General features: G+C 41.1%; 2 protein-coding genes across 2 annotated transcripts in view; one reads left to right on the forward strand and one right to left on the reverse strand.

Annotated features, from left to right (window-relative positions):
* LOC146667244 (fibrocystin-L-like) overlaps positions 1–749 on the forward strand; it is a 34,672-nt gene extending 33,923 nt beyond the window's left edge. Inside the window, exon 4 of the mRNA XM_085408429.1 lies at positions 376–749. Coding sequence (XP_085264555.1) covers positions 376–544 — 169 coding nt within the window. The 3' untranslated portion in view covers positions 545–749. The remainder of the gene's footprint in view (positions 1–375) is intronic.
* LOC146667246 (CD48 antigen-like) overlaps positions 1–21,274 on the reverse strand; it is a 28,761-nt gene that overhangs the window by 1,733 nt on the left and 5,754 nt on the right. The window contains exon 2 of the mRNA XM_085408430.1: positions 5,401–5,730. Within this exon, the coding sequence (XP_085264556.1) occupies positions 5,401–5,730 (330 nt within the window). The remainder of the gene's footprint in view (positions 1–5,400; positions 5,731–21,274) is intronic.

The raw sequence follows: 21,274 nt of genomic DNA on the forward strand, positions 1-21,274 counted from the left end.
CTCATGAAGAGCTATGCACATGAAGTAGCTATGCTCATGAAGTAGCTATGCTCATGAAGAGCTATGCACATGAAGGAGCTATGCTCATGTAACCCAGTGTTAATTTGGTTATCTGATATTGTGTGATATTCAGTATATATGTATATATCTATATTGGGTGTTATAAAATGTTCTTCAATGATTTTGAGTTTTTTTTTACTTGCTATTGGTTTGCGGCTGCTTTACGACAGTCGACTGTGGTAGTACATCCTAGCGGGAGGGGCTATGAGCTCACGTGGCTTGTAGCTGTGCCAGAGAGCAAGCTTGGGTGAGCTAGCGGGGAATATCTCCTTCTGCAGTAGCCTTAAAAAAGACTATTGTTCGTTCTCCTGCCAGACGCCTCGCTGCTGTGCTGCCTTACTGCTGTGCTGTCTCGCTGGTGCCATTAAAGGACAAGCGGCTGCCATCCATTCATCCATCCGGACTTCGATTATTTGGACCGAAGTACTCACACACACGCCCGCACTCAGTGCCATACACTCTCTTTATTTTGCTGGCCAGCTAACATCATTGTTTTTTTTTCTTTTTGCATTCACAAAGACTATCCAAAGACATTTTGGTTATTGTCAAATAGACACTCTCTGATTACGGACTGAGGAGGTTGTGGTGTTACAACCCCAGGACTGAGAAAAAGGACTCTTTACATAATATATTCACTTGTCTCCTGGTTAGGAGAAGTGACTATTGATGGAAATATTTTTCTTCTTCTTGTCTTTATTTACATTGTATCCCAAAGAAGTTTTAAGTTGTTCAGGTTGAAACATTTGCACTTAAAGTCTGTTAAGTTTCCTTTGATGTATCAGTGTCAAGCTGATGTTTAAGAGGGTATGTTAAGGACAGATGTGCTCCAGTCCATCCAATCCTTTAAAGTGCTGGACACCGATGGTAAATTGCCATCAGACCCTAAATAAATTGTCCTCTGCTGTTATCCATATTGCTTCACTCATTCTTTGGTGAGTAGACGTATTGGTTACAACTAAAAGTAGTAGGAAAAATTGGCGCCCGAACAGGGACTTGAGCGCATCACTAACTTTATCCTGAAGCACATGCACAGACATCTGTGAATTCATCGACTGCTTTGCAGAGAGAGACAATGGAGTTTTGTGACAGGTATGGTTTTGATCCAGAGTACACTGTTTTGTTAAAAGGGGCTAAAGCCAAGATTAAACTACAAGAGGTGCAAAGAGCATTTGCTTTGCTGGATCTCGTTGTCAAAATTCAACAAATAGATAGTCTCCCTGACACGATTTTGTGTCAGTTCATGGAGTGCATTACCCCAATGCTCTTAGATGGAGAACATTCAGCAGATGGGGAGTGTTGGGAGGTTATTCAGATAGATGAGTACTGTCCTCAGGGACCTGACAGTTTTCACCTGGTGCATGATGTGGTCCCCCTTGCTCGAGCAATTGATGATGTGACTGCTAGTTTCAGAGAACAAGTGAACGAACTGGCATTAGCATATAATGTGAGCCCCATGACTTTAAATCAGGCTGCAGTGAGCCACATGTGTGGGAAAAATGATACATATAAGGGGTTAGCTACCTCAACTCCTACCTTGGGAGTTAAAACTCAGTCCACACCCGGTCCCAGGTCAACTGCCGCCTGTGATGATGGCCATGTGCCCAAGGCTAAACAGGCACTTGATGCGGACTCCCTGCTTGTTGATCCTGTGCCAGCGGAGGTTCAGAGAGTTATCGTGGAGCACATTGTAAAACATGACTCGCCCATGCATACTCCCTCTGCTTTTGAGCTCCGCTCATTTTCAGGAAATTCTCCAAAACCCCCTAATGAGGTAGAGTACAGGGTATGGCGACTTAGAGCTAAACAGGTACTAAATGACTCTACCCTTTCCGAAGGGCAGCAGCGCCGTGTTTTCCTCGATAGCTTGGCTAGCCCTGCTTTGAATGTAGCCCTTTCTATTGGGTCTCAAGCACCACCAAAAGACTACCTCGATGAGCTCGACAAGGCTTATGGCAATGTCACTGGAGGTGAAGAGCTGTATATCCAGTACCTAGAGACTCATCAGAATAGTGGAGAAAAGGCATCTGATTACTTGCGCAGACTCCAGACGTTGCTGCAGGAGGTAGTTGACGGTAACAGCAGGCCTTCTGGCACCCTCCCACAGCACTGGATGCTTGTACCAGAGAGCAACTGGAGGAAAAGGGAAAAAAAAGAAGAGGAGTGGAGGAAGTATGTTCGCCCCCTTGTACATGCTTATAACTGTACAAAACATGACGCAACTGGAGAAGCGCCCTTCCTTCTGATGTTTGGTAGAGAGCCACGGCTGCCGATGACACTTGCATTGCTCAATAACTTTTTCCTGTCATTACAACAACAGATTGCTGGGTTAGTGCAATCTCTGTCGGGTGATAGTGACGGGGACGTCACACTTTAAGCAGGGGTGGATGTAACCCAGTGTTAATTTGGTTATCTGATATTGTGTGATATTCAGTATATATGTATATATCTATATTGGGTGTTATAAAATGTTCTTCAATGATTTTGAGTTTTTTTTTACTTGCTATTGGTTTGCGGCTGCTTTACGACAGTTGACTGTGGTAGTACATCCTAGCGGGAGGGGCTATGAGCTCACGTGGCTTGTAGCTGTGCCAGAGAGCAAGCTTGGGTGAGCTAGCGGGGAATATCTCCTTCTGCAGTAGCCTTAAAAAAGACTATTGTTCGTTCTCCTGCCAGACGCCTCGCTGCTGTGCTGCCTTACTGCTGTGCTGTCTCGCTGGTGCCATTAAAGGACAAGCGGCTGCCATCCATTCATCCATCCGGACTTCGATTATTTGGACCGAAGTACTCACACACACGCCCGCACTCAGTGCCATACACTCTCTTTATTTTGCTGGCCAGTTAACATCATTGTTTTTTTTTCTTTTTGCATTCACAAAGACTATCCAAAGACATTTTGGTTATTGTCAAATAGACACTCTCTGATTACGGACTGAGGAGGTTGTGGTGTTACAACCCCAGGACTGAGAAAAAGGACTCTTTACATAATATATTCACTTGTCTCCTGGTTAGGAGAAGTGACTATTGATGGAAATATTTTTCTTCTTCTTGTCTTTATTTACATTGTATCCCAAAGAAGTTTTAAGTTGTTCAGGTTGAAACATTTGCACTTAAAGTCTGTTAAGTTTCCTTTGATGTATCAGTGTCAAGCTGATGTTTAAGAGGGTATGTTAAGGACAGATGTGCTCCAGTCCTTCCAATCCTTTAAAGTGCTGGACACCGATGGTAAATTGCCATCAGACCCTAAATAAATTGTCCTCTGTTGTTATCCATATTGCTTCACTCATTCTTTGGTGAGTAGACGTATTGGTTACACTCACGAAGTAGCTATGCTCACGAAGAGCTATGCACATGAAGTAGCTATGCTCATGAAGTAGCTATGCTCATGAAGAGCTATGCACATGAAGTAGCTATGCACATGAAGTAGCTATGCTCATGAAGTAGCTATGCTCATGAAGTAGCTATGCTCATGAAGAGCTATGCACATGAAGTAGCTATGCTCATGAAGAGCTATGCTCATGAAGTAGCTATGCACATGAAGTAGCTATGCACATGAAGGAGCTATGCTCATGAAGAGCTATGCTCATGAAGTAGCTATGCACATGAAGTAGCTATGCACATGAAGGAGCTATGCTCATGAAGGAGCTATGCTCATGAAGAGCTATGCTCATGAAGTAGCTATGCACATGAAGGAGCTATGCTCATGAAGAGCTATGCACATGAAGTAGCTATGCACACGAAGTAGCTATGCACACGAGGTAGCTATGCTCACGAAGTAGCTATGCTCACGAAGTAGCTATGCTCACGAAGGAGCTATGCACACGAAGGAGCTATGCTCACGAAGGAGCTATGCTCATGAAGAGCTATGCTCACGAAGGAGCTATGCTCACGAAGGAGCTATGCTCCGGAGAGAGGAGGGGAAAGGGAAAAAAATTCAGTGGAAGCATGTGTGTGAATGAGAAGGACACAGTTGGAAAAGTGAAAGTTCGAGGAGTAGAGATAGCAAAGGTAGATGAGTTTAAGTAACAGGAATGTAAAGGAACTGTGAATGCACAAGAGAGGTGAAGAAGAGAGTGCAGGCATGGTGGAATGGGTGGAGGCAAGTCTCCGACTGATTTGTGAAAGAATGGTAACAGCAAGAGTGAAAGGGGAATGAGACCTGCTATGATGCATGGTTCGGAGACAGGCACTGTTAGATTTGTATTGTTGATTGTCATTTATGCTTAGAAACATTTACCCACATATGCTTAGAAGTGTATAACCATTTGTAGATTGAAAGAATGTCTCATCCTAGGAGGTCTGTAACAGCTCTGTGTAGCATGAAGGGGGAGTGCGTTCACTCCCTCTACAGAGTGTTCCGGCGTAGATCACACCTCCTAGGAGAGGTCGTATCTTTTCTTATTGATTTATGGTATAGCAAGCACACGTATATCTGTTTAAGTATAAGAGCCTTTTGTTCAGATGGACCGCTAGACTCCTGGCACCAGCTTTGGGGAGTCTTCACAGGGTCACATCTGGACACCACCCACACACACACACACACACACACACACACACACACACACAGTATTCTTTGTTCACATGTATACCTATGTAAGATGTCATATGTTAATGACCCTATGCATATTCATGTAACCACAATAAAAGGAGTGCTATGGGGAGCCTGGCTGAGAGTCTGACGGAGGTCAAGTGGTGGAACGACACTCGGCTCCAGCCAGCTTTCCCTCATGCATGAGTAAAACCAGCCTGCTTGTGTCTTGCTTTGCAGTGTAACTATATTGTCTTCAACGTTCCAGCGGATAGGTACAAGCTACAAACCTATCAGGCACTAACAAAAAGAGGATTTGAAGCTGTGTGGTATGAGGAAAAGAGGACGAGCACATGGCTGTGGCTCAGGTGGTAGAGCAGGTCAGCTACTAATTAGAAGGTTGGTGGTTCGATCCCTGGTTTCCCCAGTCTGCATATCCCTGGCAAGATACTAACCCCAAGTTGCCCTCCGATGTGTTCATTGGAGTATGAATGTGTGTGAAGGTAGTTTAGTTTGCACTTGTGTTTGGAAGTGCATGGGTGAATGAGGCATGTTGTATACAGGGAGAGTAGAAAAGCGCTGTATAAGAATCAGTCCATTTACCAGAAGGTTCATGAATGTAGTGAAGGAGGACATGCAGAGGGCCTTTGTAACAGAGGAGAATGCTAGAAGTGAGATGGAGGCTAATGTATCTAAACAGAGCAGCAGTAAGGAGTTGTTGTGCATCTTTTCATGAATCAGTGTGGGAAAAAAATGTTGCCTTTTTATTAAATTGTTTTCAAGGTCTAGTGACGCGAGTGAGCGGATGTACTTACAATAAACAGTCAGGTTAAACTGCTTCCATAAGATGGTGTCGCTGATGGCCTGCCACTTGTAGATGCCTGAGTCCTGGACGCTGAGCTGTGTGATGGTCAAAGCTCCAGTCTGACTGTCCAGCTGCAGTCTGTCTTTAAAACGCGCATCATAGTCACTCTTCACCACTCTCTTCTTTATGGTGGCAAGTCGCATGTTTGGATTTTCGGCTCCAAAAGTCCATATTATCTTGGCATTACTTGGACTTTCTCCTGTCTGTAGGGTGACATCTGCTCTCTCTTTTGCTTTCACAGCAGTCTTTCCTTCATTTCCACCAAAACAACACAGTATTCCTGAGAGAGAGAAGATGTGGCTCCATGAGAATTCCTTGTGAAAATGCTAAAATTACTTTTGCGTAAATGTCTTGAAGCATGTTTAATCATCCAGGTAAGCCAATCTGTTCATCTGGTTGTAACGTTTTCAGTTGAGAAATGTTTCTCCCACTGAAAATGCTATGTAAATGTTTTCTTATATGTTTCCAATATGACAGACAGAATTTCTCCTCTCACTAAGAGCTACTTTCTTTGTTCAATGATGCTGAAGAGGTCATACAGGTAAATCACCTTTCCTGTTGTTTTTACCACAGTAAAAAATCATCACTGATTAATAATAACAATAAATAAGTCAAAACACCATTAAATTTGTTTTAAAATGGGATGCAAGATTGTTTGTAATAACACTGACTGACTCTGGACTAAGAAGCAATTACTGCAGCTTCAGGCTTCAAAATCTCTCCTGTGTCATTCGACAACTGTGCACAAAGCTTGACCTTCAGTGGGTACTGCACTATTTTGAATTTGCAAGTAACTTACAGTTTTTCTCGATTGCTAAAACACTAAACCCTATTGCCTGAACCCACTTATTGAATCAGTCACTCTTTTGGCAAAACCATAAGCACTTTTCATCTGTTTAGACACATCTTGTCAACACATTGTCATTGTGATGCACCTGTGTTGCATAATGGTGAGCACAGGTGGAAAAAGTCAAACACTGTAGCTCAGGTGGCAGAGCAGGTCAGACACTAACCAGAAGGTTGGTGGTTCGATCCCAGTCTGCATGCCAAATATCCCTAGGCAAGATGCTAACACCATGTTGCTCTCCTTTGCCACATGGTGTTAGCATCTTGCCTAGGGATGCTAACTCCGATGCATCCATCGGAGTGTGAATGGTAGACTACTTAGCTCAGAAAAAAGTGCTTGTGTGTTTGGGTGAATGAATTAGTAGTATAAAGCGCTTTGAGTGCTCAGACAGAGTAGAAAAGCGCTATATAAGAACCAGTCCATTTACCAGTTGAACACAACAACTCAAAATTTATCACACTTGTGGCTAATGATGTGATATCAGATTACAGTTTTTTCTGATTGCTTAAGCACATTTTTTGTAACTATTGGCTAATTTTGCAAAACTCTTCACACAAATAAGAAAACCTGTCACCCAATAATTAAAACATTGTAGTTCTCTTGCAAAAGCAAACACAGCTAGATTAACTCTTCACACCTTCGTAAAAATGGTGTTTCCGTATCAAACAGTACACACAAGCCATCATCTACTAAGCACACAATGCGCCAACTGCACACTGATGGTATGAATACAAAACACATCTGGCTTTTGCTTTCTCTGTGCACAAGGTAGGCTATGTCAGTTTGAGCTCATACTTCTGTCATAGATCCGTAAGCATAGAGGGATCCAAACTTCAAGTACTGGTGTTTATTCAAACACATCAAAACAAACACAAGTGTTTATTTCCAAGTATAGGATTATTTGCAATCGCCATAATGACTCTATGGGTTACTTGGTCTGCAGTGAACATGCTTCCTCTGCCCCAGCATCTGGTCATCTAGCAATTCTGTAAAGTAACAATTTCAGTATTTTTACATCAATGGTATTGGTGTGTTTCTCATTGGCATATGGCAGTGCTACAAATCTTTGTGCGAAGTGACTGTACTAACCGATTCTCATTTCAAGATGTCCTTATGGTGCTTGCTACAGTGTAGCGGCTCGAGTTAGGCTGGACCCGTTGGCCAGCTTCCCTCAGGGTCATTCCACGGTTGATTACATGGTCCACTATTGTAGCTCTGATGTCATCAGCAATTCTATTTCTTACTCTTCCTACCCTTCCTCTCCCCCCTCCTCATCTTCCTCTCCCCCCTCCTCGTCTTCCTCTTGCTCCTCCTTGTCCTTGTCGTCCTCTTCATCCTACTTCTTCACCTCCACGTCCTCTTCCTCGGCCTCCTCTACTTCTCACTCTTCCTGCTCCCTCCATTGTACTCCGCACACACAGCTTACCTGTATTATAGTGCTTAGGCTGATTGCAAAGTGAACTAATCATCTAAAGAAGTTTTCACATGTGAAAGTGTGCCAGACAGTTGGCAAATTAGTGTTAATGATAGCCATACATGTGTATACTTTTGCTAGGAGTGTGTTGGAAATTTGGTAATTGAGTGTTGTGCAGTGAATTGTGCCTACAGTTTTGCAAAGTGTGTGTTACAAAATTGCAAACTGAGTGCAAAGCAGTTTTTGTGCTTTTAGTTTTGCAAACTCAGTGAGTGGTTTTGCTATAAGTCTGAATAGTTTTAGAGATTGTGCTACAGGAATCACAGTTAGGGTTTAAGCATTCAGAAAAAACTGTAAATCAGAGCTACTGTGATTGACCATGTTCTTGTCCATGGTATGACAATGAAGGAGGCCGGACTAAGGGTACAACCAAACATCAGTAGATTCACCGTGTCCACCATAATCCAAACATTTCACATCATAGTATGTAAATGTTGACAACAGTTACAAGATGGCGCCAGTGTGTGTGGCTCGCCATCTGCCTCTTCCCCTGTTGTGTTTGTTTGTGTTGTTTTTTTATTGCTAGAGTCAACTCTCTTTTAATGTACAATCGCCAAACTCTGCTGGACCTCCGACTAGTTGCCAGTGATCTTACCAATGCAACTTATACTGGACATAAGACGTTACCTCCATTCCTATCTGGGTTACCAGCTAACCTTTTTCGGATCCTGGCCTCACGGCGAAAGCGTTTCAGATGCCAGGGCAAATGCAGCGGTCTGCTCGTGAAACTTAAGGCGTACTTGGTGCGCTCTTCCCCGGCTTCTTGGAACGAACATGGATCTGTGCCTCACAATGTCTTTTCTCCGCGCTCTCTGGAGCCCATCGATGCCTGGCTGGTGCCCGTTGTTGGCTCGGATCAGATGTCCCAGCCGCGAAGGATTTTCCCTCATCTTTGTCGGCGTAGTGCGAACCTATAGAACCTGCGGTTGCTGTGTCGGGTCTCGCAGTCAGCCACGAACACGCTGACCTCCACCAGGTTTGGATTGGTGAACACTAGATCGCTGAGTAATAAAACTTTTATTGCAAGGGATTTATTTATGACCCAAGGACTGGATTTCCTCTGTATAACTGAGACATGGTTGAGGGCCGGTGAGTCCAGTGCTTTCACAGATCTTTTACCAGATGACTGCTGCTTTTTAAACTCTCCTCGAATATCAGGCAGAGGAGGAGGACTAGCGGTTGTTTTTAAGAAGCAGTATAAATGTAAACCACTGCCCTTATCAACATCACCTAGTAGCTTTGACCTGAGTATGTTTGAGCTAGGTCGCTCTCACACAGTGCTCTGTGCTGTGGTTTACAGACTCCACAAATACAATAAGGACGTCTTAAATGACTTTTCTGATCTGTTGGCTGAAATTATGCCAAAATACAATCATGTCCTTATTATTGGGGACTTCAATATTCATGTGTGCTGCCCTGACAAGCCAATGGCAAAGGACTTTTTAAATCTTATTGACTCTTTTGATCTTGTGCAACCTGTGTCTGTGCCTACACAAAAATATGGGCACACGTTGGATCTTGTTTTAACTCACAATTTACCTGTCTCTAACTTAGAGGTTTGTGACATTGTAGGGTCGGATCATAAGCCTGTCTTGTTTGAGGTTTCCCTTTCTTGTACCAAAGTTAATCCTCCTCCTGTTGTTGCTCGGTGCTGTCGTATTTTTAATCCTTCCTCTGCTGGTCAGTTCTCTATTGTTTTTAATCAGAACTGCAACCTTCCTGATTCCAGAAGAGCTGAGTACTCAGTCTGCCAAACTGTTTTAGATTCGGTGGCCCCCTTTAAGCTTAGGCAAGTAAAAGCCAAATCTGAACCCTGGCTGAATGAAGACACCCGGGCTGCCAGAAGAAAGTGTAGGAGAGCTGAACGTAAATGGAAGAAGGATCAACTGCAGGTGTCATACCAAATATTACAAAACTACTGGAATTCCTACCAGAAGACTGTAAAAGATGCTAAGAGGAAACATTTTGCTGCTATTATTCAAGACTATTGACATGGTCCTTCATGCTCCACAGACTGCTGGTGTCGAGTCTTCTCAGGAAACTTGAGAAAACTTCCTGCACTTCTTTATTGATAAAGTGCTATCTGTCAAAGCGCAGACTTCCCAGTCCGTTCTCGACCCTTCTACCCCTGTCCCTAGTTCTGCTGTCTTTGACAGGTTTGAGCCAGTTTCCTTGCTCTGCGTGCAGGAGTTGGTTGCTCACATGAAGCCCTCAGGTTCCCCTTATGATGCTCTCCCTCCTCGATTTTTCAAAGAGGTTTTTCTCACTATAGCATCAGCTGTACAATCCATTGTAAATAGTAGTCTGTCCTCTGGTGTTGTACCTGTCAATCTTAAACATGCAGTGAATCAGCCTCTACTCAAGAAACCTGCTCTTGATCCTGATATTATTGCAAATTACAGACCTATTTCCAAACTGCCTTTTATCTCAAAAATTATTGAAAAGATAGTTAAGTGTCTAAATCCAATCGAGAATCTGTGGCAAGAGCTGAAAACTGCTGTTCACAAATGCTGTCCATCTAATCTGACTGAGCTGGAGCTGTTTTGCAAAGAAGAATGGGCAAAGATTTCAGTCTCTAGATGTGCAAAGCTGGTAGAGACATACGTTAAAGGATTGGCAGCTGTAATTGCAGCAAAAGGTGGTTCTACAAAGTATTGACTCAGGGGGCTGATTAATTACGCACACCCCACTTTGCAGTTATTTATTTGTAAAAAATGTTTGGAATCATGTAGGGCTGCCACGATTAGTCGACTAGTCACGATTACGTCGGCTATCAAAATCGTCAACGACTAATTTAACAGTCGATGCGTCGTTTGAAGCTTTGTAAGATCACAAAAGACGCAGGAATAAGTAGCAGGATTTAAGAGTGTAATAACGGACTGAAACAGAAGATGGCAGCACTGCATGTACAAGGATGCCAGCTGCCGTTAAACCCCGAAGAAGAAGAAGCTGTGTCCCAGAATTCATAGCGCGGCCCTGCTCAGTTTCCAACAATGGCGGCAGCTGTTTTTTTTTTTCCATATATTTTTATTGAAATTTTTTATAGTACAATACAAACAAATGTTGAACACCCTCACATTCACACATCCATCCATACATCAAACCTGCCTACATCACATTCAAATGTAGAAATGAGCATAGTTCTCACAGCAATACAAAAATACAATGGGTTAGGATAGACAAGATTCTCCCCTCCTTTCCTTCTTCTTTTCCTTTTTGTTCATAAATGTCCTTCACCTCCACTCCCTAAAATAGTCATATATGGCTTCCACATATTCACAAAGTCCCATTGTTTGCCCTTGGCAATATATGTCAGTCTTTCCAGGCCTAGAGAGATTGCAATTTCCTTCTTCCAGAGTCCCATGGAGGGAGCATCCATACTCTTCCAACATAGCGCAATGGCTCTTCTGGCTTGAAGTAGTCCGTAGTCCAGTAATTTAGTTTTTTTCCCCGATTGCTTAAATTCCCTTGGATATATTCCAAGTACACAGAGTTTTCCTATTAAAGGGATTTTTACCTTAAACACTTCAGACAGATATTTGATAACATCTTTCCAAAAGTCCTGGATTTTAGGACACTCCCATAGACAATGAAGAAGAGTTCCTTTTTCAACTAGACATTTAGTACAGATGTCCGGAATATCATTGGACATATGATGAAGCTTGACAGGTGTTATATAGGTTCTCATGAGCCATTTATATTGCAGTAGTTTAAAGCGTGTGTTTATTGTTTGTTTTTGTGCTTTTAAGCAGGCCTGGTTCCAGTCATTTTCATCTATGTCCTCTTGGATCTCCCTTCTCCAAGCATCCAGTTTATCTGCTGCTGAGTCTTTGGAGGAAAGCACCAGTAAATTATAATATATAGAGAGAAAACCTTTCCCTTTTGTATTCTTAACACATACCTCCTCTATTTTTGTCAATGGTGGAAGTTCAGCAATCCTTTGCAGTTTTGATGACAAATAGTTTTTCAATTGTAAATATTTAAAAAAATGCTTTGGGGGTATTAAATATTTTTTACACAACTGATCAAATGTGAGCAGCATGCCATCTGCATATAGGTCTTTAATTTTTTGAATGCCTTTATTTTTCCATATTTTAAATCCCCCATCACTTTTACCAGGCGTGAACTTTTCATTTCCCCAAATAGGGGTAAATCGCGAAAGCGATGGAGGATCGCCCACATATTTATGAGCTGCATGCCAAATTATAATTGTATTTTTCAAGAAAGGGTTCCTTGTAGTTTTTTTTATATCTTAGTGTCTGAAGAATATAGAAAAGTGTGTAAGGGAAGATCTGGAACAGATTTTTGCTCGATGTCAACCCAGGCTGGAGGTGTTGTTGGGCAGAAATAATGGGTGGCTGATGTTAGTTGGGCAGCCATATAATACCATCTGAGGTTGGGGACTTGGAGACCTCCTCTTTCATAGGGCAAGTAAAGTAGTTGTAAGCGGAGCCTTGCCTTCTTATTATTCCAAATAAATTGGTTAAATAGTTTGTTTAAACTGTCAAAAAATGAAGTTGGTAGAGGCAACGGAAGTGTTTGGAAGTAATATAAAAATTTGGGTAAAATTGTCATTTTTAGGATATTTATCCGGCCTATCATAGATACAGGCAGGTTTGTCCAACGGTTTAGCATTTCCGTGACCTCTCCTACAAGGGGATCATAATTTATTGAGGTTATGTCCTTGAGGCTTGGAGTGATCCTAATGCCTAAATATTTAAAGCCTGTTGTAGTTGTCTTAAATGGGGTGGCCACCACAGGGCTTCTTCTTTCTTCCTCATTAAGAAACATTAATTCTGATTTAGAATTGTTAATTTTGTATCCTGAAAATTCTCCAAATGTTTTTATTAATGTTACTAAATTAGGGATACTATCTTTCAGATTAGTCAAAAAAAATATAATATAATCTGCAAATAAAGAAATTAGATGGTCTCTTCCTCCAATTCTTGTCCCTGATATTCCTGCATTTGCTCTCACAGCTATGGCCAGAGGTTCTATTGCTAACACAAAGAGAATTGGTGACAGAGGGCAGCCCTGCCTGGTTGATCGCTGTAAATTAAAGGGTTTTGATACGTTATTATTAGTTAAAACTTGTGCTGTTGGATGTGTATACAATAATCGGATCCATTTCAGGAATGTTTCACCTAGTCCATATCTGGGGAGCACTTGTAAGAGATAATTCCATTCTATTCTATCGAAGGCTTTGCACGCATCTAGTGATAGCAGCGCAGTGTCCTCCCTATTGTTTTTCTCATAAAGTACATTGAGGACACGTCTTATATTATGATAGCCTTGTCTCGTTTTAACAAAACCTTGTTGATCGTCTGTTACCAAATTAGGCACACATTTATCTAGTCTTCTAGAGAGTGCTTTACACAAAATCTTCGTATCACATCCCATAAGACTAATTCCCCTATAAGAGGAGCATTCAGTCGGAGGCTTATTTGGCTTCAATAAAAGGGTTATTGTAGCTAATCTCAGTGAGTCTGGGAGTATTCCGGACTTATATGACTCCTCATACATGTTAAGAAGTGGCAGTATTAATTTATTTTTAAATGTTTTATAGAATTCCATTGGAAGTCCATCAGGACCAGGCGTTTTACCGCTATTCAGGTCGTCTATGGCTTCTGACAGGTCTTTTATTGTTAAATGACTATCAAGGGCTGTTTTATCCTCTTCTGAGAGGGTTTGAAATTTTAACTGATCAAGAAATGCATCTTGTGTTTCTCTGTTTCCCATATATTCAGATTGGTATAAAGATTGATAAAACTCTCTGAAATTTTCATTTATTTTTAAAGGGTCTGTTGTTATAATACCCGATTTGGACTTTATGTGGGTGATGGCCTTTTCTGCTTGCATCTTTTTTATCCTCCAGGCCAATAATTTTCCTGCCTTCTCTCCTTGGTCATAAAATAATTGTTTGGTCCACATTAAACTTTTTGCCACTTTCTCTGCTGTTAATTTATCATACCTGGCTCTTAGAATAGTCAGATTGTTTAGTTTAGTGGGATCATTGCTCTGGTAAAATTCTGTTTCATTAGATTTAATTTGCCTTTCTAATGATTTTAATTCTTGGTTATATTGCTTACTCTTGTTGCTACTGTAGCTTATAATTTCCCCTCTTATGTAAGCTTTAAATGCTTCCCACCTAATACTAGCTGTGGTTTCATCTTTATTTATTTGAAAATATTGATCAATGCAAGTTTCTATAAATTTGACAAATGATGGGTCCTTTAACAAAAATGTTTGCATCCTCCATCGCTTTACACCTTGATCAACTTCGCCCAATCTAACTGATAGACATACTGCTGCGTGATCACTAATCACAATACTGTTATACCAACAGTTCTCAACACAAGGTAATAACTCTGTAGAGATAAGAAAGTAGTCTATCCGCGAATGACTTTGATACGAACTAGAATAACATGAAAATTCCCTGTTATTTGGATTCCTTGTTCTCCAGACCTCATTTAATCTCAAATCTTTCATATAGTTAAAAAGTATTTTTCTAGTCTGGGTATGAGTAGTGTCAGTTTGAGACGACCTATCCAGGTTAGGGTCCAGGGCGCAATTGAAGTCCCCTCCTATGATATAAAGGCCCTCCAAGGTTGATATTGTGAGAAATAGATTTTCATAGAAGGATGGGTTATCCTCGTTGGGGCCATAGATATTTATCAGGTTTATTTCTAACATGGAGATACGGCCCTGCACAATTACATATCTCCCGTTTGGATCTGTAATCACCCTCGTAGTTTGAAATGGGATTGACTTATGTATAAGAGTAATGACTCCTCTGGCATGTCTAGTAAAAGAAGAGAAATATACCTGACCCTGCCATCTTTTGGTTAATAAATGTATCTCTGATGCAGTAAAATGAGATTCCTGTAGGAAAATAATCCTAGAGTTAAAATGTTTTAGTCAGTTTAATACTTGTTTCAGTTTAGCTAACTTCCGTATCCCCCTAACGTTCCAGGTCGTAATGTTAACCTTCAAAATGTTCTCTTTAGTTGTCCTCTCCATAAAATATTGTCAGACTGTTCACTTAAATAAACAAAGTAAAGGAAAAATTGAAGAAGCAGGTTTGCACATACATTCACACACTCACACATACCAGATAAAGAACTTGTAAACAATTTCTGATTGAACATTTGCATTTCCTTGTTGGAAATGTCTCCCCCCTCCCTTGAACAAATTATTTGGAGGGCGTTAATCCACATCACTGAGGAGTAACTAGTCAACGCGACCTCTCCAAAACCCCATAAATCAGACAGTGTACACTAACCATATAATGATACTGATTCTTCCCCCACAATAAAGCAAAGTTTACCCTTGGTAGGACAAAACAAAACAAAAAAAAGACTTAGGTGAGGTTCAGCTGTTAATATACAACCCAAAAACGATTGCAATCAAACTTAGAACGAATATGCGCTTAAAAACGCCCAGTTATGGTAACATAAGTCCCACATAAATTCGAGCTCAAAATTTTATCTGTCTCTTATCAGTGACTCAATTACTGGTCGGTTATGTTGAAGCAGAGGCAGTCTTATGGAGTGTCTTAATGGTTAACCTGTTGTTTAACCAACTCACTGGTGATGAGCATCCTCTGCTGTTTCCTTCGGCAGATTCTTGTAGAATTTTTCGGCTTCTTGAGGTGTTGAGAAGAGGTGGATCTTCCCACCGTACAGGATTCTGAGTCTGCATGGGTTGTGCTGGAATCCACGGAAGGCATTGATATCAATAAACAGTTTGACAACCGGGTGAAATCCCCGTCGGATCCGAACCGTCTCCGCAGACAGATCCTGTGCAAATGTGATCTTGGCCCCATCATGTGTAATTTGTTGTTTTCTTGCTTCCCGATATACCAGTTCCTTCTCTCGGAATTTTAAGAAACGAATAAGCACCGCTCTGCTCTGGTTTGGTTTCCCGGAGGCAAGCGTGCGATGCACTCGCTCCAGTGTGAATGACTTGTCGGGCGCTAGCCCCAGCCACTTAGGTAGCATGATGTTAATAAAGTCGAAGAGTGATTGTTGCCCTTCTGCTCCCTCTTTTATGCCGAAGATGCGCAGGTTCTTTCGTCGTCCGCGGTTTTCCAAATCATCTGTTTTGGCTTCAAGAAGTGCGATTCGTTTGATAGCCGAGTTCAGTGACGTTTCTGTTTTCTCAAGTGTGCTTTCAACTTCGGCAATGCGGGCTTCGGCCTCTTCGATATGAGCCCCCTGGTTCAATATGTCTTGCTTTACCTCCGAGACTTTACCCTCCAGTGCAGTCACTGCGCTCGCCATCCCAGTCAGTCTTATATCGATGCTGTCCAACTTGGCTCCAAAATCTGACCGGAGTGATTTGAGTTCATCCAAAACCTCGGCTATGCTAGCCATGTTAGCATCTGTGTCGGACGTTGATGGTATAGCGCCTGTCTTGCGTCTTCGGGTAAAGATGTCACACTGTTTCACAGATGAAGCTTTTGACATGTCAGTGCCGTATATTCCAGACCACACTAACAGCATATGCAAGGGTTTTTTATAGAAAGTTTGTACACTGTCCTGAGAGCGACCCCGCTAAGCTGCCATCTTAATGCTTGGCCACGTGACCCCCCCCCCCCCCCATGGCGGCAGCTGTTAGTTTTAATATTACTCTTATTATTCTTTCTGGGTCACAAAATAAACATTTAACATATTTTCAGGCGAGAATGTAGCTGTGTAAACCTCAAATATCTGCTCAGTTTGTCAGGACACCACATATTTTCAAAAGCGCTCCGACGTTTTTGGAGACGTCTGTTACCCACTAGCTCGATAGTTAGCCGGGGGCGAGGCTCACTAGAGCCGTGAGAGCACCGGACTCCCGGCAAATCGTTTTCAAACCCACCGCCGTCTTTCGCTACTCAGGTTAAACATGATATATAAGTCACTTAGATAACTTTTTTCAGTATTTTATTTGTTCCTGAGTAAATCGGTTTGGCTGAGATTAAAGTTATAGTTTTTACACAGCTGAATAAATGTCAAGCAGACAGCTGATTATCAGAAGTGTCAGATGCTCGAGAATATACTCCGGTGTCCTGTTATATTTGAGATAGCAAGGAGCAGACGGCTGAGTTTATTAAATCAATCAATCAATCTTTATTTATAAAGCACTTTTCATACAAAAAAAAATGTAGCACAAAGTGCTTTACATAGTTAAAAGCAGCCCACCCCACCCTCCAACTCACTCCCCGCACTCTCATTAACATAACATAAACTACTTTCTATGTAGTGTTTAGTGACTACTCAGTAGAGAATATAATTTAGATTGACTTGAGGCATGATTTGACGGCATAGTTCAGTTTTGAGCACAAATTCAACTGTTTTAGGGTGAAAGTTTGGTTTTGCAAGAAGAGTCAGAGGTTTTGTGAATGTAGCTTGAAAATTGGGTTTTGTGTTCACAGTTTGGGGAAAAGGAGAGCAGCTTTCCAGGAATGTGTCTTAGTAATCGTGAAAAACTGTAACAAACAGTTACCCAAATCATTCAAAGAATAATAATTACAAACTTTAAGTATCTTTTGGTTTCTCTTGTATATTCTTCCACATTTCTATAATATGTGCATCAGCATCAATGTAATCAAAGAGAAATGCAGAAAAAATACTTGCAAAGACCTAGTACAGCTAAAAACTCAGGACTAGTCCTGTTTGTGTGTCTAATGGCCAATGTTGGTCTTGTTTTTTAAATGCAGAAGAAGACCCTCTGATGTCTTCTTCTCTGTTGCAGTTTGTATGCAGTCTTGAAGGACAGATAATTTGGCTATGTTCTAGTGTTTGAAACACAAACACAGCTGAACATCATCTGTGTAAAAAAGATATGAGACTTCTTAGTTATTCAGGGTGTGTCAAACTCGGAGGATGTACAGAGCAAACACGATAGCAGTGCAGAACCTAGCAGCTCAACACAAGATGGAGTCGCAGAGGAGGACACAAAATTAGCAACAGGAACTGAAAAGCTTTAGTGAGAGTGACAGAGGAAGAAGCCAGCCAGAGCTGCGACCCTGAGATATAAGTCTCTCAGTCAGGTACTTTGAAAGGCAGCTGAGACTTCCAAGGGTACACAGCAAATTCAAAAGTGTTAAATGTTTTGGTGTTAATAGTCTTCTTGCAAAAGTAGAGTTAATTTTACTCTAAGCAGAGTCACATTCTTTTAATGTGTAAAATGAGGTGTAAAATGATAGTAGTTAAAATCGAGTATTAAAAATGAGTGTTTCTCTGTCAAATCTGGAGGTGTTACAATGGAAACATTAACTCTTGACCTCTTAACTCTGAACTCCTAGAGGGGCTATGACACCAACAGAGTAAATTCACAGACTCCGCCCCCAGCACGGCTCCAATCGAAGCTGAAGTGAAGCCGTTTCAGAACATTTTGCTCTACATATTTGAGTTGTTTGCCATGCTTGGTAAGTCATTTTTTCAAAGATTGTTTCAATTATTATTATGAGCTTTTACTTCTGTGGCTCTTTGGAGTTGAGACAAAGCTGTGTGAAAGGCATTAGCCATGTTGCTCGCTGATAGCATAATATTCTGTTTTAGCTAGCTGAAAGGTATTGTTTGCGGGCAAATACCACAGCCTTGAAAAAAGCTTGCATGTGAATTTTCAGTCAAACGTTTGGTCAAATACACCTAAAACAATGTGTAGAATGTGAAATGTTGGTATAATGGTGCTACTTGAAGCCTGAAAACGATCGCCCATAAAAAAAAAACAAAAAAACGAGCAAACAGCAGTAGCTGACGTCCTGACTGGGTTCTACGTTAGCATAGATCCCTCCAGAGTTTTGTGCACACGGTTTAGGTAAAAATGAAAAAGGTTGAGGTTTTACATTTAGTTCAGTATTACCTGTTGCCTGTGTCTTTGTCTTTTGGGAAAATACTTTACACAAGTAATGGCTCAAAGAGGATTCCTTTTTTTTTTTTTTTCTATGCTGCAATTGTTTACTGGATTATTTGTGCCATTAATTAGTGTCAACTAATTTTTATTCAATCTCCACACAGGATATGCTTGTGAAGATGGAATATGGGGGAGAGCAGAAGTGCGTTGAAGTTCCACAAAGTGATGAATGAAGGACATGCATATTGTATTGAAGAAATAAGTGATGAGATGCTGTTATTTGCATTTACCATGTCAGACCTTTTGATAAACAAAATTCTAATGAAAGTGAGAACATGTATACTGTTACATCTTTCAGAAAATGTTTTGAAATTGTGGTGCACAGTTCAGAATAAATGTTTTTCAAAAACCATTGCATCTTTTTAGTAAATGTTTATTTCCAAAAGAAATTTCTAGAAGTTCAGAACAGTAAAATTCCCGCTTTTTAGAATGAATTAGAAGATAACTCTTACGTAGTTAAACTAAAATACTCTTTGAGAGTTAATATATAAACTCTTAACACCAAGTGTTAAATTATCAACTCCAGACAGATTTGGTGTTTAACACTAAATCAGAGTTAACGTACCAACTCTCCAAAAAAGGTTAAATTAACACTCTCTGGTGTGGACCCATATAGACACTTTAATAGTGTTGAAATCAAATCCGACAGTGTTAATTTGGACATGCTGGATTTGCTGTGTACAAGGGTTGAATATTCACCTGTATCTCTATGCATTAAAATATAATGTGAAATATCATGTTGAAATTTAGACTGAAATGTATCTCAAATGTTGTGAGCAGTTTAAACCTCTGAAAGCTGGCTGGCCACCACTTTTTCTAATATTTTGGAGATAAATTCTGAAGGTGGGAGGGGTCAGTGCTAAATAACAGCTTGTTTAGGTAAACAACCAGAAATTAAAGGCCTGATGTTGTTGAGTGTTCAGAGATATTGATACAAAGATCTTTGAGATTGTCAGCCAGTTAAGGCATGTGGTCAGAGAGCAAGGAGGAGGGCTAATAACGTCTCTGATATCATGAATGCTATTAACAAAAAATACTCTTCATTTCAGTAAACAGTTAGAGAAGAGCTTAAAGGTGTAATGATGTCTCTGATTGTGTTGAAGTTTAAAGATAAATTCAATTTTAAAAATATGTAGCCCTCACATCTTTGACCATATTAAAAGAATATAAGATGACAAAGATGAACCTGGAGTTTGGAAATCCACAAATGTTCCACATTCTGACAACTACGCTTGAAACAGCACGTGCTGTATTTCACACAGGGTAAAGATGTTTCTGTTTGCTGTCTAAAACGGGTGAACAGTGGTCATTGAAAGGATGCACCTGTCATGGTTCTGGGCCATTTGAGCCAGTGTTTTGTGTTCTTGTACTTCATGTCATTTTGTATCACGTTAAGTCTACTTTTGTTATTATTTAGTGCCTGGGTTGTTCTGTTAGTTCAGTTATTAGATTTCTCCCTGTGTTGTTGCCCTCTGTGTGTCTGTGTTTGTATCGTGGTGTGAGTTCTTGTGCCTCGTTGCCCCTCATTTCGTCATGTTTATCTACGTCCCCCAGTTCCTCCATGTCCTCTCTCTCCTTCCAGTGTACTTCCTGTTTAACTTTGATAGTCTCCCATCAGTGTGCATCGTGTTGTGTTTGCTCTTCTCCTGTTTTGTTATCTTTATTTGTGTCAGGTGTGCTCCACGTCTGATCCTTCTGTGCATTTATGTCTGCGTCTCCCTCAGTTCCGTGTCTTATCCTCCCTCATGGCTGTGTCACTCTCCCGGTGTTTCCTCGTGAGTTAGAATTTCCCAGTTTAGTTTTGTATCGCCTTTTCCCAGCAAAGAAAGCTGGGATTTTGGAGTTCACGTCACACCTTGGTGAAGTCTGCTTTTGGATCCTTTCCTGCCTGCACAGCGGTTTCATGACAGAACCATGATCTCTACATCTTTGTTCAGGAAAAAAGCATCACCAATGTTTAAAATAGCAGCAAAGAAAGATGATTAAAAATATTAGAGGTGATAAAATGATGACCCCTATTTAGGGCTGCTCAATTAATCGAATTTTAATCACGATTACGATCTGGGCTTTCAACAATCATTAAAAATGACTGAGCCGATTATTAGCCCCTCCCTCGTGCTTTACTCTCACGCTGCTCCGTGTGGCAAATCGAGCGCACCTCTCTGCATTTCGAACACGTGTCACAACAATTAAGAGGACCCGAGGGAAGCTCGGAAAGCTAAGCAGAAGTTATTTGGAGAGGAGAGTGACTGCCGTTGGTTGAAAAGAGGGGTAAAAAAACTTCAGTGGTGTGGAAACATTATGGGTTCGCGGAGTCAGACGTGGATCAAGTAGACATAGTGTGTAAACTTTGCTACAGTGTCGTAGCTGCACCACAGAGCAACACTGCAAAGTTCACTAAACATAGATGTTTACATTTTTCATTTATTTTTATATTGCAAACATTTGCACTCTCACTGGCACAGACGGAGGGTCTGTGCCAGTGAGAGGTCACCGAGTAGCTCCACTGGCGCTGGCTGTGAGGACATACTGAGACCACTGAGGGTGAGATTCATCATGCACGGAAAACTGATTTCTCATAGCAGCTTGGATGTATAATAG

Source organism: Rhamphochromis longiceps, linkage group LG6 (genome assembly GCF_057381845.1).
Source record: "Rhamphochromis longiceps isolate RC_006_pf linkage group LG6, R_longiceps_female_GT1.1, whole genome shotgun sequence".
Taxonomy (NCBI): domain Eukaryota; kingdom Metazoa; phylum Chordata; class Actinopteri; order Cichliformes; family Cichlidae; genus Rhamphochromis; species Rhamphochromis longiceps.